The sequence below is a fragment of the Eleginops maclovinus genome, chromosome 17, assembly GCF_036324505.1.
Source record: "Eleginops maclovinus isolate JMC-PN-2008 ecotype Puerto Natales chromosome 17, JC_Emac_rtc_rv5, whole genome shotgun sequence".
Classification (NCBI taxonomy): Eukaryota; Metazoa; Chordata; class Actinopteri; order Perciformes; family Eleginopidae; genus Eleginops; species Eleginops maclovinus.
This window is the reverse complement of record NC_086365.1, coordinates 6,911,673-6,927,992: the sequence shown is the minus strand read 5'-3', so window position 1 is coordinate 6,927,992 and position 16,320 is coordinate 6,911,673. Positions and strand designations below refer to the sequence as shown.

General features: G+C 42.9%; 1 protein-coding gene across 1 annotated transcript in view; it reads right to left on the bottom strand.

Annotated features, from left to right (window-relative positions):
• The window catches only part of ppp1r12a (protein phosphatase 1, regulatory subunit 12A), a 43,548-nt gene that overhangs the window by 5,000 nt on the left and 22,228 nt on the right, over positions 1–16,320 (bottom strand). The window contains 22 exon segments of the mRNA XM_063905527.1: positions 908–955; positions 1,037–1,141; positions 1,929–2,049; positions 2,169–2,185; positions 3,419–3,478; positions 3,612–3,733; positions 4,610–4,781; positions 4,865–5,044; positions 5,569–5,659; positions 6,684–6,830; positions 6,990–7,157; positions 8,025–8,177; positions 8,918–9,031; positions 9,258–9,349; positions 9,486–9,713; positions 12,021–12,142; positions 12,396–12,437; positions 12,440–12,552; positions 12,745–12,836; positions 12,958–13,032; positions 13,116–13,260; positions 13,801–13,960. Coding sequence (XP_063761597.1) covers positions 908–955; positions 1,037–1,141; positions 1,929–2,049; positions 2,169–2,185; positions 3,419–3,478; positions 3,612–3,733; positions 4,610–4,781; positions 4,865–5,044; positions 5,569–5,659; positions 6,684–6,830; positions 6,990–7,157; positions 8,025–8,177; positions 8,918–9,031; positions 9,258–9,349; positions 9,486–9,713; positions 12,021–12,142; positions 12,396–12,437; positions 12,440–12,552; positions 12,745–12,836; positions 12,958–13,032; positions 13,116–13,260; positions 13,801–13,960 — 2,567 coding nt within the window.

The following is a 16,320-nucleotide window of genomic DNA, read 5'->3' as shown; positions in this document are numbered from 1 at the left end:
AGCACACACTGGAACACAAACACACACACACACACACACACACACACACACACACATACACGTCTTGTGAGGAATCTGCAAGCAGCAGCCAGTTCACTTACATAGTCAGTGATGTAGAAGTAATTCATATGTAAGGACATGGATGAGTCAAGGAATGGGGACGTAGATGTTTAGAGGTTGTTAGGGATGATAAGTAAATGACTCATGAACATGGTCAGAATGTCCTTTTTAAAACAGAAGAGGCCATTGTTCTATAATAAAAAACAAATGGAGGATGGGAATTGTAAGTAATGCATGGATTTGACAAATGCAGGGTTTAATTGCCACACGATGTCAGCACGGTGACAGAATGAGTGGAAAATGATGGAAACACACACATGCTTTAACAGTCATTTCACACACATGCACAAGTTGTTTCAGCAGTAATTCAAACGTGTACAGTTGTTCTACTTCCTGCATAAATTCACATGAACACTCTTCAACACGCACGCAAAAAATAACACAAGTCTTGAGAAGAGGTGACCACACGCTGCCTCGGAGGCTTTAAAGAGGGTGAGAGAAGGTGTAGGAGTTCTGGGTGAAGAGGAGAGAGGATGTCCCTTTGACCCCCCCCCTCCCCTGACTACATGTGTGACACGCAGCCAGCAGCAGAGAGTAGACTGACACAAAGAGTCAGGTTAAGATCATACCACCACCCAGATGAAATTGGGGCCTGCTTGTAACCTTCAGATAAAAACCCATTGGTGGAGTTACCATCATGTTTAAAGCAGGGCGGATTTATCAGAGAGAACAGACCTGAGTTCTGTATGTACTAGAGATAAACTTGAGAGACAGAAGTTAAACATGTTTTCAGTCATGGTGTAAGAAGGACATTTGTATCAGAGCTGCGTTATTAAACTGTCATTACCCTTTTCTCCATCTCAAGCTGTGATCGGTCGGCATAGCGTTCCTGCCTCTGCAATGAGAAAGAGTACATCAGTCATGTGGAGGTGTGTTGTTATTACCATAGATCTGAATTGGTGTGAGGTCAGTGTACCTGTGTGGCCTTCTCTAGTTGTAGCTTTAAGTCTGCCAGCTCCAGGTCTGTGTCACGTAACTGGGCCTTCAACTTCTCGTTCTCAGCTAAGATCTGCTCGTAGAGCTGCAGGGAGGAACGCACGGAGAGAGTCAACAGGTGGAGTGAGCAAGTCATTCTGAATGTTAAAAATGGGAACATTTTTCGATTCCAATTGGAAAAACGTACATAAATCCCACTTTTGTTATATCCTCTCTTGTAGCCTTAAAGGGACGGTGCATCCATAAATCAGGATTTCTTGTTTTTCCTCTTACTTTTGCCATTTATCTGATTGTTTTGGTGTCAGATAACTGTCATAGAGGTGGCTGCCTTCACTTAAATGTAATAGAGGCGGACATCTCTACTATGTACTACTAAAACCAAAACAATCAGATAAATATCATAAATCACTTCCAATCATGCCCTTTCCCTCTGGAACAGCAGTGACTGCAGCAATCTGTCTTCATTTAAAATCCAGAATCAAACTTATCTTTTCCGTATTTATCGATTAATACCTTTTAAATGTGTTGTTTCCATGTTGTTTTTATGAATTTCAGCTTGAAAAGTTCTACAAATAAATGTATTATTATTAAAAAGATAAGAGAAAAGGTATTAATCGTCCCTTTTTTTGACTGTCAACAATTATTAAATGGTGACCATGAATTAAACTCAATGACAGTATTTTGGCCTACCTATGATTGTGAGCAATAATAATAATAAATTAAAACTAATAAAATTGATTTTGTAGCAACCAGTAACTTTTCTTGTAATAAATCTTCTGAGTCCCGAGTCTAACCGCATCATTTGCCAGTCCTGGGAGTCAAACCAGGAACCCAATCGATCTGTAGCAGCAGTTTCTATGTACACAGCACACCTTCTTGTAGTCAGTGGAGTCGTCTCTGTCCAGTCGACTTGAGTATGTCCTCCGACTCTCTCCATAGCCGCGGCTATAAAGACTGTCGTTGCGATCTAAGGTTGAAGTGCTGCTCTCGTTCCTGCGACAGAAACAACAGGCATTTAGTTTGATTACAACTGTTAGGAAACACAGACAGAATATAAAAGATAATAAATAATGTAACAAAATAATACAAAAAGAGAAGAGGGGAAAACATACCTGGACAATCGGTCACTCTGTAGGAAAACAAAAGTGAAAGTAATGTTAATGTGGAGCAAAAAGACACTTGAAAGCAAAAGCAGACATTGCCTTCTTATATAGTTAACAACAAAACTAAGCAGAAGGATAAAATAGTTCTTTATTTTAAACTTCAGATAGGGCGGGTCAGGGCTTCCAGGTATTCTAAAATTACTGTCAGCTTCCTGAGGTGGACAGAGGGTGGTGACACAACAAAGCTACCATCTGAGTCAAGAAGCCCTGAAGCTTTAAGGGAAGAACACAGTGATCAGATAAACAGCCGGTTTGCCTCCATTTACCGCACGACTAGGGAATTATTTAGAGCATCTTCAGAGATTTAGCAGTTGGCGATTTGTCTAAAAATGCAATACTACGCAATGTAAAATGTTGTGTGTCCGGCAGGAAAGAAAGTGAAGCAAAAGCTTTTCCTGTTCACTTTCCAATCTCCATGCAGAGATAATCGTTTGTTTGCTATTGAGTGCTCTGCTGCTGCTCCACCCTCCCTGCTGTCCTGATGAAAGTGATGTTTGATCGCAGAGACTACTGTCTGCCATTAAAAGACACTCCCTTTCAAACAGGATGTTCAGTAGCCAGCAATATTTCCACAACACTGCCCTTCCTGCCCCATGCTGCTTCTTCCATGGAGAGTATGAACACAATTAGTTGGATTTAAAAGCTAATTAATGCTTTTTATTCAAATTGAAGGGACTGGTAGGCCCGTTAATCCCTTTTTTACCTTAACTTTACTCATCATTGGGTAAAATGTACATTTACAGTGACTTTTCAGATTTCCAGATTCTGAAAAAACCCTCCACCATCTTGTCATGCGTGTGTGCTTTGACCCAAGTGACCCAGACTTCCTCTCCTTTTGCATGTTTTTAAAACCCACTGATCCGTGTCTGAGACCACTTTTGGTGGTCAAGGTCACCCCGGCAACCAGACAATCACCAAAAGATGAGGGGGGAACAAAAATATATTCAAAGGGATCAGAGGGTGAGACGGAAAGATAAGTGGCAGGGGGATGAGAGAAGTGAATATCAAAGACTGCTCGACTCGCTTGGCTTTGACTGCATGAGACGAGACAAGAGGAAGGACGGGAATAGAGAGTAAATGCAGAAGGGCAGAAATCAAACGCAGGTCTGGCCACCGAGAAAAGCCAAAAAGGGCAAGTTTGCTTTTGGCTGTCAGTCAAGTCTTTTTTCCCTGCTTCCTGCTGTGTGATGATGAGTTACCTGTGTCTCTCCCTTGATGCTGCCCTCCTCTGAGTCGGACTGCTGGTCAGGGTCATCCCCCTTGAATTAAAGAAAAACAGATAAAAGAGTTAATGTCTAAATGATGAAGGAGGACCTTTTGGGGTTGTTAGCGTCCGCCCCTCATCAAGAACGCTTGAATAAAAAGTGAAACTCCTATCAGGAGGGGTTGTACCTCTTGGGTCCAGAAGGAGACCCCGGTGGAGCGTCTCTTCTCACGGGGCCGCCTGCGATCCCGTATGGAGCGAGGCTGAGACTTGTCCTCTCCCTCCTTCTCCTCCTCCCTTTTGTCCATTTCTGTACAATCAAGGAGAATGACAGCAGGTTACAAACACTAAAATGACATTTCTGTTCCTTCCATAAATCATCTGCTTCTGTATTTTACAAAAGACAACTTTTTATTATTTTTGATCAACAGTTGATGACCCTTCCACACTATGATGTTAAACAAGGCAGGATTTGACTTCACAATCTGCACAACAACTCCACTTGGCTCGAGTTCAGAGGGAAAAAAAGAGAAAAGGTTGTGGTCGCAGGAGAACAAAGAGGTCAGTGTTTCCGTCGGTTGAACAGATTAAAATGGCTTTCTGTTTTCCCAGGGATGCTTCGTGGGTTTATTTGTTAAGAGGAGAGTGACTTCATTTGAGACGCAACCCAATCCCTTTCTGTCTCGATGCACTTGATCAGCATGTGGCAGTCTGCCCGTGTGAATGTGAACCTGTGGAGACTGATACCAAATCCACATGCTGCGCCGTTATCGCTTTGTATCGGTGAGGATAGCTCTGGATAAATATTAGTTTCGATGTCGGGATAGTTAAGGTAATTAAAGATGACTTGTGGCTGTGTTTGAACACCTGTTACAAAACCTGTTTTTTTACAGTTTCATCTATTTAGTCATTTTAAATCTTACGCAAAGTACAAAACCTGCTTTTAATGAGCAATATCCTCTTTAAATTGCTCTTTTTTATATGTTTATTTAATATTTTTATCTTTAATTATTTGATTGTATTTATACATATATATATATATCTTTATTTTGTGAGCCATTGTTAAAGCCCTTTGATCGGCATCCTGTGTATGAAAAGTGCTTTTCAAATAAAGCTTTATTATAATGATTGTTTAAATGGCCATATATCTGATGTAGAAGTGTATTCTGATGGGAATGGTACCGACCTTTTTCTGTGTCTCTGGAGGAGCGGCTGTAGGAGGAGGTGATCCCCGTCAGACTGTTTGGCCTGTTGAGGGAGCTGGAGCTGTAGGACAGGCCGGTGCTAGAGTACGGGGTGGATGCAGTGCTGACCGAGGAAATGGCGGAGGTAGAGGAGGAAGACGAAGGCCGGTAGCGCTGGTAGCCAGAAAAGAGAAAGGTTAGAGTGACAGTAGAGGAATATTCAGGGTGTAGGAGTTACACGCAGGGCAGAGATGTACCTCTTCGAGGCTGCGGTACTTCGATCGGTAATCGTCTTCCTTTGTCTCCATCTCCTTTTTCTCCTCCTGCTTCTCCTTGTCCTGCTTCTCTTTCTCTTCCTTCTCCTCCTCTCGGGTCTTTGGGGGACGACTCCTGCCGATTGTTTTCTCAGCTTCTTGCAGGTCAGTCAGAGTCACACCCTGGATCGAGATGGCAATACACAAATCATTTTTAAAGCACTTTTCAACGAAGGGCTTCACAAATCATAAAAGCTACCATAACACCAACGCTAATCAATTAAGACAAGAATTAATAAAACATAATAGATCAAATTGATCTCAAAGCCAAATTAAGTATTAAGTTAGGTCTTAAAAGTATGAACACTGTTGGCCAATGATCTTTAATCTCTCGAATTCTTATATTGGCTTGGATTAAACTTTTATAACCAGAACTGTATTCTTCACACCAAGCTCCTAGCAGCTGTGCAGTGAAAAGTCTAGCTGGTGATTTACAATGTTTAATTTTTGTCGTATAAATTTCAGCTTGTAAAACAATCAGCTCTTTCCACAGACCTGGATGTTAAGTTCTGTCGATGTACACAAAACATGCCTTTTCAGCCAGAGTGACAAACATTGATCCAAACACACATGGCTATAAAACCATAATATCACCCAGGGACAACTACAAGTCACCATGACGTGGGACAGTTCCCAGGTGAACTAACCTGGGTGGACCTCCTCGACTGTCGAGCCTGTCTAGAGCGAGCTTTCCTCTGAGACTCTGACTCCTCGTCTCGCACTGGCGTCAGGTATGACCTGAGACACACAAACACACACAGGGTTAAATAATCTGGCAAAAATACTTCAGTCTAGAATCAGATCAGTGCTGTGATGGGAAACTACCATTAAATGTCTTTCATAAATATGTCTGGTGAATGTAGTTTATGACAGAATGGTGCTTTATGGTTAAAGGAGGTGGCTTGTGATCAGAGAAATGGCGGCTTTCATTTATGACCGAGAAAGGAAACTAAGAAAACAACTCTTCTTTTATACAATAATTACAGCTGAGCTAATAAATTAAATCATAAAGCACTATGGGCGCCCAAAACTCAGCTTCCACTTGCCAGCAAGAACCTTTGTGGAAAGGTGTAAATGTAAGGCAGCTTTATGAGTCAAGAACTGTTGGGTGGAACAGACCTTTTACTGTGAAGAATGAGTCTCCTAAAACCTAAAACAGCCCTTAATCCTCCTTAAGGTTGCTGTGGTAAAAGAGAATTCAGTTATGTTTGCTTTTAACGTTTGGCTGTAACAGTATCAGGCTGAAAAGGCCATGGGATATTAAACAGCAAATTAATCTAGCCTTTGCTGTCAGTGTTCCTCCCCGCCTCACTGAATTATGAACCCATTCAGCGCACATCGAGCCTCGGCCTTCAGGAAAATGTGCAGCTTCTGCCCGCCTTCCTTAAAAGGAAAAGTCACTGCAGTAATCCAGTCCCTGAAACAGTCCTGCCTCACTCCAACTATGACAGGTGGCTTATTTCAGCGTTTGCAGCATGAAGGCTTGCACTCGACCCCACTCACACGAGCAAATACATGCTCCCTCTATCACAGTGTGGAGACTTTCTCTGTCTGTGTGTGTGTACAGAGTCAAAGATCACACACACCCGGTACTCAAACAAAGGAAGTGCATCTGGATAACTATTTGACGGATGGAAAAATGTTAAAGCTAAAGCCAAAATATCTTAGAGCTGCCTTCAAGGAATGTATAAAATGTGAGACAATAGTTTGGACTCTACATATAAGGACATACATGAGTTTTGTAGGCTTTGCAATGTGTTACCTGCGTCTTTCAGAGCCAGTGACAATGCCAGTGGTGGTGGTGGTGGTGGTGGAGGACGTGGTGGTCGTGGAGCCAGTGTTTATAGTAGGGATGACGGCGGCAGACTCCTTCTCCTTCTCCCTGTCTGCACTCGCCTCTGACCAGTACCTGTATAAAAGATATAAGGAACTCGCTTGGACTGACAGATCCCATTTCAATTGCTTTCATAATGAATCAGAAATGTGTGGTTGTAGAGTCACAACACTTGTGGAATATCTCCAAGCTGTTTACTACAGATGTCCGGCGTCTCATTTCCAGGTCTCTTACCTGCTGGTGAGACTGGTGGAGCCAGTGCGGGTGGACAAGGAGCCCAGGGTGGAGAGCAGTCCGCGATGGCCTGTGGGCGAGGTAACAGAGGTGGAGGTGGTGGTGGTCGAAGTGGGAGAGGTGGTGGTCGAGGAACCCAAGTCTTCGTGCCTCCTGCCGAAGGAGCCGCTGGAGAACAAGACGTCAGACACAGCAGAGTCAACATTGAGCCAGAGCAGAATAAAATACTGATGTGTGAACAACCAGAGCATCTAGCTGAGGAGTAATTGGTTGATTATTTGATGGAAGACCTCTTTTTCTATCATTCCCTAAACACTTCTCAGACATATATTGCATTTTTAATAGCAGGAGGGATTGACAGTCAGTCTCTGAATACTATATTTTCAATGCTCAAAATGTCACATTAGCTTAATATACTATTTGAGAAAACCTCTACAGGAAGCTTTAGAGATAAAACTGGGATTTTCTTTTTGGTGAAACGAAGCAGTCTTTTTAAGATTTTCTTCAAAATCTACAATCTATTTAAAAGAAACCTGATTTAAATCCTTTATATGCTGGGAGTGTAAAGTGAGGAGACCTTTCTTGAAGAGTTTCACAAAGCATTAAAAGGATACTAAACACTGGTCTGACCTCCACCTTATTTTCAAGAAATGTTTAACGTTGAGTCAAGGAGCCCTGATGAATATAAGTTTTGTATTTTGATATCCTCTTCTAAAAAATAAAAAAAAGCTCACAAGGCGCTGGTTACTTCCTGAACCCCAATTTTGAAGACAATCTTTGTAAAAACTAAACTTTCCCAAAACAAATATTTAAAAAGGACATTTCAGAAAACATAATATATATATATGATTATTATTATTCCTTGATAGTACTGGGCTGTCAAACTATCCCTCCGTATCACCAGCATTGAAGGTTTGCCATATGGACATCAAATGCAACACAGGACTCATGGTCGGCAGAGAGCAGAGCAGGGACAGTCAGAGAGGACAGGAGGGGTTAGAGACGACGGGACCCCGGTGGAGGGGGCGGGTGTACCTGCGGTAAATGCTGTAAGACTGGTAGTGGGAGGTGGGTGGCTGCCAGGGTTTAGTGTTACAGGTGTTAGGGTCCAAGCTGGAGGTGGACGAAGACTTGGCTGGCACGTCCCGCGTGCTGCCGCTCCGCCCTAGTGCTAGCGTGTGGGACGTGCTGCGTGTGGGCAGGCGGGTGGGAGCGAAAGAGGCATGTTAGCGGTGGAGGAGCGCACACACACACAGATATAGTACAGGAAACATACATATTTAAGGGGTATTAAGCTTACACACACTATTGGTGCATGCATGTCATATGGGGATAGATGTTGAATCAAAGTGTTTGGAGAATTCATAAAGGAAGATTTTTGTAGATTTGTAATGATTGCATATCCTTGAACAGCCACATCAAGTTCTAGGAATATTTAGAGCTTTTAAGAGAGACAAATTGATAGATTTATCATGGATCCAGTATTTTCCCATATGACATACGTGCAGCTTGAGTCCATGTCTAGTTTTTGTGCCACAAACAACTCGAAGAATTTGATTTATCTGGCAGACAGGTATAAAGGCTTGTTAAAGTGTCATAATGAGTAATACTTAGCAAACTCGGTGGAACAGCAGCCTGACAGGACAGGTACAGTCATGCAGCACACTCAGTGGCAGTGATAGAGCAGAGAGCTTTCTCAGCAGCTGCTGCTGTGCATGGGAGCATGTACGTACATATCTCTGATGACATCATCTGAGCCAACTGTACAGTAGGTGGCTGATAAACAACTATTAATGCTGTCTACACAGCGGTATTAGTTCCAAAGCTATGTAAGTCCACCTCAAAATGGATAAACACATGACATCAGATGGAGCAGAGCTCTGATGAGGTGGAGGAGGGATGGGACTAGTGTCGCAGTAGAGGCTGACCTGCGCTGGTAGCTGGGGGTTCGGTTGGTGGAGGCGCTTCCTTCGCTGTTCTTCAGGTCGTCATCCCAGCGTCGCCGGGTGTATGAGCCACTACGTATCAGAGCAGTAGAGTCCCTGGGGATTAAACTTCAATAGTACCTCAATCTTCTCAAACAGGTCGGATATAGAAACGTGATTTGTCTAATTCTACCCTTCCTTGTCAAACATAACAGACTTATCAAAGGCAGTTGCTCAGGCCAACACACCATGCAGAGCATTGAGGCATGATGCCTGCAACACACAGCAGTGGGCAGCAGGAGCCGCTCATGCTAATCCACAGAGCCAGGCCCAAAGGTCTCACCTGTTCTCCTTCTCGTCGATGTCTGAAGTACTGGCCAGTCTCCTGGGGATGGTAGGGGCAACGTAGGCAAGCCGAGTTCCTTTATCCTTTTCCTGCAGACAAAAAAGGAGCACCGTTAGTGAAACATTGGATACAAGTCTACATTGAGCTCTCATAAAAGGGTGAAACCGAATTAATACGGCTAAAAGCTAATGACTACATTTGTATACATTCTATACTACAGTTGACCTTCTCTTTGTCTTTGTTGTCCAGAGAAGAGGAGAGGCGGGGGCTGGAGGCAGAGCGCATCACCCCGCTCGTGTCCTTCTCCCTCTGAGCCTCCTTGGTGGCCGTGATTTCTGCCAGCGCCCCGTAGCTGCCGGTCTTCCTCAAACCCAGCCGCCACGAAGCGGGAGACTCGTCCTTTCTGTCGTCCTCCACCACCTTGGATGAGACCTTTCCGACAGGGGGAGGGGCCTGAGAGGGAAAGGAAAGGAGCAGGGGGGTTAAGTATGCAAAGTTAAAATCTCTATACGTTAGGGGATTTTGAGTCATCTTGGTGAGTAACACAAACACAAATCAGGTCAAAAACCGTTTGGATTAATCTCCAGGGGCTGAGAACATTTTTAAAGAGGGGCATGCCAGTTAAGAGATCCTAACCACTAGCAATACTAAAGTTATTTCTGAGAAAACATGTTGGTTGTTTTAGGCTCCGGTTGATGGATTTCAGGTTTGGCCACATATACACTATAGTCATAAGCAACACAGACGCCACACAGACACACGGTGAGGGACGATTAAAAGTGAAAACACCATGGATGAGTGAACGCCAGCATTAGGGAGGGTCATTCTGCGTCACCTGGACCAGGCCAGGGTGGTTAGAAGGGGGTGGGGGGAGGTGTAAAATACTTGATTTAGTGCACAGGTGCGTGTAGGATGAGAGAACAACTCTGGTGCACACCAATGCCTCACCATCAGTTTTTTGGGCAATAGAGATATGCCAGTTTTGCGCAGGCATTGACGCCACAATGCAGGACAGCCTGGCTCCGCCACAGGCATGAGGGGAGTAACACAATCAAACTAAAGCCAACCAACAAGAGCCCAGGATGAGAAAGACACGGAGGGGAGGGGGGCCAGGGAGGAGGTTGAGACAGAAAAAAAGCCAGAATAAGACAGAAGCAGCAGCAAAAAGAAACACACTACATGGCAAGGACAGATTTTTTTTAAGGCCTAGTCACACCACACAATGCTTACTGCCAAACCGGGAGGGGCTACCATTATAGTTGAGCTGGAATAAGTGACAGGTCCAACACACATTTGGTAGTGTCTGGACAGGACGTTGTTAATGTTTTGCTCTTGTTAGACAGGAGACATTGTGATGTGTGAGCACTAGGCTTCAAAGGAGGACTGGAGATCGTTGCAAGAACAGAAGCAGGAGGAAAGAAACCACATTTAGAAAGTAATGGAGAGGTAGCCTACTTTTGGATGAGGGGGGGGGGGGGAGACAGAAAACTGTGAAGGTACCCTGCCATTTAGTCTGCATTCAGAAGTGAGGAGTGATAATAAGGTATGTAGGTGATGTCTGATAACACAGACTTCAGGAATGGGCGTCGGGGCTTTTATTTAGGGTGTACATTTTTGGTTCTAAATGTATCCCATGTATACATGAGAGGGGGAGGATGAAGAAAGAAATCAAAGTTGGGATGGGCATTTCAAGTAAAAAATATGATTTGATATTCACTGGGAACTATTTGTCTATAACTCAAATAGACAAATACTTTTTCAAGAATATATAATAAACTATTCTATTATTATTATTATTTAATGACTCTTAATTTCTTAACATGTTATGTTTTTATTATTAGACTCACATTATGTCTTTTTTATTTATTATACAAGAAGATGTTATTTCATATAATATTTGTACTTGTTTTTAATACTGTTCCTAAAATACAACCATATATATTTTATAGCATCTATTTTATATCTGTTTGTATAGATGCATATAACATAACAATTATTTCATATAAATAAAAATGAGCATTGACAACAATATACCGTAAACCATCTTATTTGGCTAAATAAAAGACATTTGAAGCAATTTGTGTCCTCTTTGGAGTGTTTGGCTTCGTTCTGCCAGCAGAGGGCAGCAGACTCAAAAGTGGGATATCAGCACTACCATGCAAGTCTCACTTTTTTTCCTAAAAACAAAACCAGTCTGACTACTCCAAGTTTCCTGGTTTCCTGTCATACATTGAACTGCTAACATCATCCAGAATAATGGCCACTAATCAGCCCCACTGCTCAGCCTGATGCAATGTTTGCCCCCGACGCCACCAACAACCAGTTTTAATGTCCCTCTCAGGGCCTGCGTGACATTTGTTAGCAGCGTGTGCTCATTGTACTGCGACATGAAGAGCAAATCACAAGCCGGGACAACTATTGCTGTGATGGCCCCGAGTGTGAACTGCAAAGTCATTTATGTAACCCCCCAGTATCTCCAGCCAGCTGTGAAATTAAGTTTGCTTTCAAGGGGGAGAAAAACAAACTGGATGGAGAACTACTCTGATTTGTGTATCGAGTTCAGCACCAACATGTCTCTGTTGGACACAGTTGATGTGATGCTGCTCTTGGTGGTTTGCTGGGAGCACTGCTAATTTACTCCAAGGCTTTTGAAAATCAATCAGCCGCTAATTCCATTCCAATCTGTCTCATTTTTAAGCCAGCACTGTGGCAGCTGTCTGCGCAGCGGAGGATGACAAATGCTCGTCCACCAGGTCCCACCTTGTTCACCTGTGAGGGGGGGGTTGTCACCTGGTTGGTTGGGCTGGTTGGAGGCGACACGGTGACGTTGGCCGGGGCGGGCGTCGTGCTGTTGCTCACCGATGCTGCAGGCGTGCTCTTCTCTGGAGGGGGGAGACACAAAAAACAATGAAGTATGGAACATGTTAGTGTGACAGTTTTTTAGAAACTCGGTTTAAGAACTTACTTTTCTGTGTAATACTTTTGTACATTTTGCTGCCTACACTTATTTACTTTTACCCAAGTCACATTCTTAATGCAGGACTTGTAACAGAGTACTTTCACATTATGGCATTAGTAATTTTACTTGAGTAAAGGATCTGAATACTGTTCCACATCTGCACTCAAACGCAGTACCTGCTTCAGTCTCCGACTCTGAATCTTCGTCGTCCTCTTCTCACTGGAGCAGCTCGATTCGTCCTTCTTCCCCTCCTCTACTTCATCCACCTTCTCTGGTTCTAAGGTCTCGATGCGTAGGGCGCTCTTTTCTGGCTCCAGAAGCAGCGTTTCTTTGCTGCAACAAATAAATGTAACACCCTCAGTACAGAACTACAGTCAGTGTGGTACATTTCTTAGTATAAATCAGCAAACAAGACATAGACAGAACATTAAATACGAGTTGTGCCTTTGCGTGGTTGGCTTGATAATCCTCACACTTATTTAGTCAGCCGTCTCAATTTATCACCATTCATTTTCCACCACATACCTCTTGATCGGTTTCAGTGATTGGTTGTTATCCTCAGGGGTTTTTGTTTCAATCAGAGGAGATTTCTTAACGTCCTTCTTGTCACCTATCAGCTGGAATTAGAAAAAAATAAAGAAATCAGAAAGTACAACAGGAGAAAAATAGACGCATCACAGGTTTCCACTATATTCTCACAGGACTGTATATTTATGATCAGCCGCCACAATGACTTACCAGATTTTGTTTCTTCTGTAGTTCCTCTAAGTATCCCAATACATCTTCGTCTGCGACATCGAAAGCAGTCTGACCCTGAGGGGACAGAAATAAAATGTGTCTAAAATCTGGATTGCACATCCCTTAATGACAGGACTCATGACCATCCATTTCCTCACCATTTTATTAATGAGGTCCATGTCACAGAGGTTCTCCACCAGTATCCGACATGCCTCCTCTTTGCCCCAGTGTGCTGATGCATGGAGAGGCGTCCAGCCATCAAAGTCCTTAATATTTACATCATACCCTGTTTGGATTAAAAGCCTGTGAGGAAGAGGGGGAAACAAAAACACGTTTATTAGAATTTGCAGATCCCTGCTTCTGTAAACTAATGTTTTTTAAAAAGGTGCTGATAAAGTCCAGGCTTTTAGAAGTGCGTCAGCATTGTACGTCAGATTTATGAGACACTGAAACACATAATCTGAGAATCTTAAATCCTCTCTAAACTGGAGAAAATGTAAAACTGTATAATGATGTGGGAAATATTTAGATCTCCGTCTTGTTTATAGTGTAGTCATCGGAGATCTTAAGAGCTTTCTATGGCCGTATGGAGTGTGCTGGCTGCTTTCCCAGACCAGATGGACAGGTGGCTGCAGTTCCTCGAGCAGCAGAGCTTATTAACAACCCGCCGAGACAATGTCACATCATTGACAAGATGCAGAGACCCAGATATGTCTGGCTTTAACAACGAAAGCACCCGACACAAGGCCTTAAACTCTTTTGACATTTATACAATGTGACTTGCAGTAAAGGAGCTGGTTGTTACATTTTTTTTCTGCCTGTGAAATCAAAACCGCAGCTTACTTTAAAACCTCTACGTATCCTTTCGCGGCAGCAACGTGGAGCGCCGTGCCTCCGGACTTGGTGTGCCGGCTGTCTTGGATCTGGCCGCTGTTGAGCCACTGCCGGGCGTCCCTCAGCATGATCCGCTCCTCCTCTTTACGGGCTGCCTCGATATCCACCCCTTTAGAGAGAGAAAGTGACAGTCAAAGAGGCATTCCAGGATTACTACTACTTCGGAACAAGCTGTGAGTTGTAGCTCATGAATGGAGGCACACTCATGGTATTGGTCAAGGAATTTATTCTAAAAAAATGTTTGTCTTAGATCTAGATTAGAATGTGAGTGTTTGGGATACATTATTTTAGATTTTCAAAAAGGATTACAGCCGAGAGAGAAGCAAAATAGTTCAATGCAAAGCAATGGGTAAAATATTTGCTTGGTTTTCAAGATAGTTTTACAACTTTTTTGAGGATCTAGCTTGCAGACAGACAGGAATACACTACTATTTTATACTCTATGGATTTCTTGGGCTACAATATAAAAAATCTCCTTAAATGCTTAGAAAGGATGACAAATTCATTCATAGAATAAAGCAAATACCCCTGCAGATGTATAACCCTTCACTTAATGGTATAGCTTCAGCTAAAGAAAAGTGAAATATTTTAGGGCAGCTGATCATAGTTTTACCTTAAAAAATGCTGCATTTAAAGGTAAAATGCTAGCAAAGAAAAATAGTAGCCAGTCTTTAACTCACAAACCATTGATCTAGCATTCATCGTTACCTATCTGTTTTAGAACTACTTTTAAGATACACTCTGATTTGATTTTGGGGATCCCAGCCTTGTAGTTGATTCTCTGTAAATGAAAATAGCAAATGTTGAAATCATTTTCCATGGCAACACAAGATTTGCCTTCCCAATGTGTTTTCAATGACTGAAATGTTTATTAACTGCTTTCCAGGTTTTCCAGGACGTGCGGGAACTATGACGCAGCATTTATGACAAGTCTTTTCCTCAAGATTCAAACCGTGACCCCCTGTGCTTCCATTACTGTTATCCATGTGGTGTAAAGTTATCCATTCTGTTTAAAGGCTCTGCAGAGGAAACGCAGACATGACATTATTCTGGCATCCTTTCTAAACACTAGAGGGTGTTGTAAAGCACTTTAGCGAACGGTTACGTGCCAATATTCTGTCAATTTGTCGAAAAAATAGTGGCTGCAAAACGCAGGCCTCAGCCGTTAAAGTGGGTCAATATGTCTAAGCCATAAGCTGCGTGCAGCAGTGAAAACAGGCCGGTATTGTCCTGTTGACACCTGGCTGGAACACACTCTGAAATGTACTGCTGCGTGAGTGTTAACTGTGTTGAACTACATAAACAGTGATCCAAGAAGTGCTCTGGGGTCGGAGCCAGAACTTCATCTGATTGTATAGGTTTTTTATTCTACTCCCGAGGATTCATCATCGCTCATTTCCTGACACTCAAGAAAGCTTAAAGATTGCCTCGAGCTCTTAAACCAATGAAAGAGCGCACCTGTGTCTGCGAGTTCTGCTGGAGGAAAGGTCTTACTTTACTCAGAGGTTCAGCCATTGCTAGCTGGAGATGAGCACAAGACGATCTGTTAAGCACAGAGAGGAAACCTGAGCCTGAGCAAAGACACTGAGACACCTGCTGTAAGCTTTTTGCTCTTCCAATCTTTTGACATTTGGCCTAAATATCAGTGACAATCCACTTTACAGCACACAGGCTTAAATTGAGCAAAGCAGGAGGATTATTTGGCTTGTTTAAACTGGACATGTTTCTCATCAGTGGGCTGAAGTCTACGAAAGTGAAAACGGATGGGAAGAAGATGACTCAGTGTCTGAGTTTATGCTTGACTGCTTTCCAAGATTCATTCTTCACATTTAGAACCAAGCTTGAATTTTTTGACAGGCGCTTGTTCCATCGCCTCATCATGGGTGGCCGGTCCGTGTAGCTGTTACTTAGTAATCCACGTCATATAATTGCCACAGTCCTTTATAAAAAAAAATAAATAAATAAAAAATATATTCAAATCTGAAGCATAAACCTAACTTTTACAAAACTGCAGCCTAGTTTGATGTCAGTTGGGATGTATTTTCTTACAAATAGGAGGAAATACAGGGCATATACGCTATGTAGTGAATTTAACCTTAAACCTCCTCATGGCAGCTCAGTTAAATCTAGGCAATGGGAGACGTCCAGGTAGAGATCCGTCCCGTGATCTCTTGGGAAGTAGCCTACACTGCGTCTATAAAAAGCCGGGGGCCTAATGGCCTCTAAGTAGGACTACAGAATAAGAGCTGAGTGTAGGAGTTGGCAGCAGTTCAAAGATGAGATTTACAAGAGAGCAGCACATCTTCTACATCAGAAGATCGGGAGAAAAATTCAATAGACCTAAAAAAGGACCTGCCTACTCCTTCACCTCAATATACCTACAGTATTTGTGGTGAAGCTGCAATGACATATGTACAGAAATCTAGCCTGAAGCATTACCATGATCCTCAGATGTAAGTGCAGGAATTT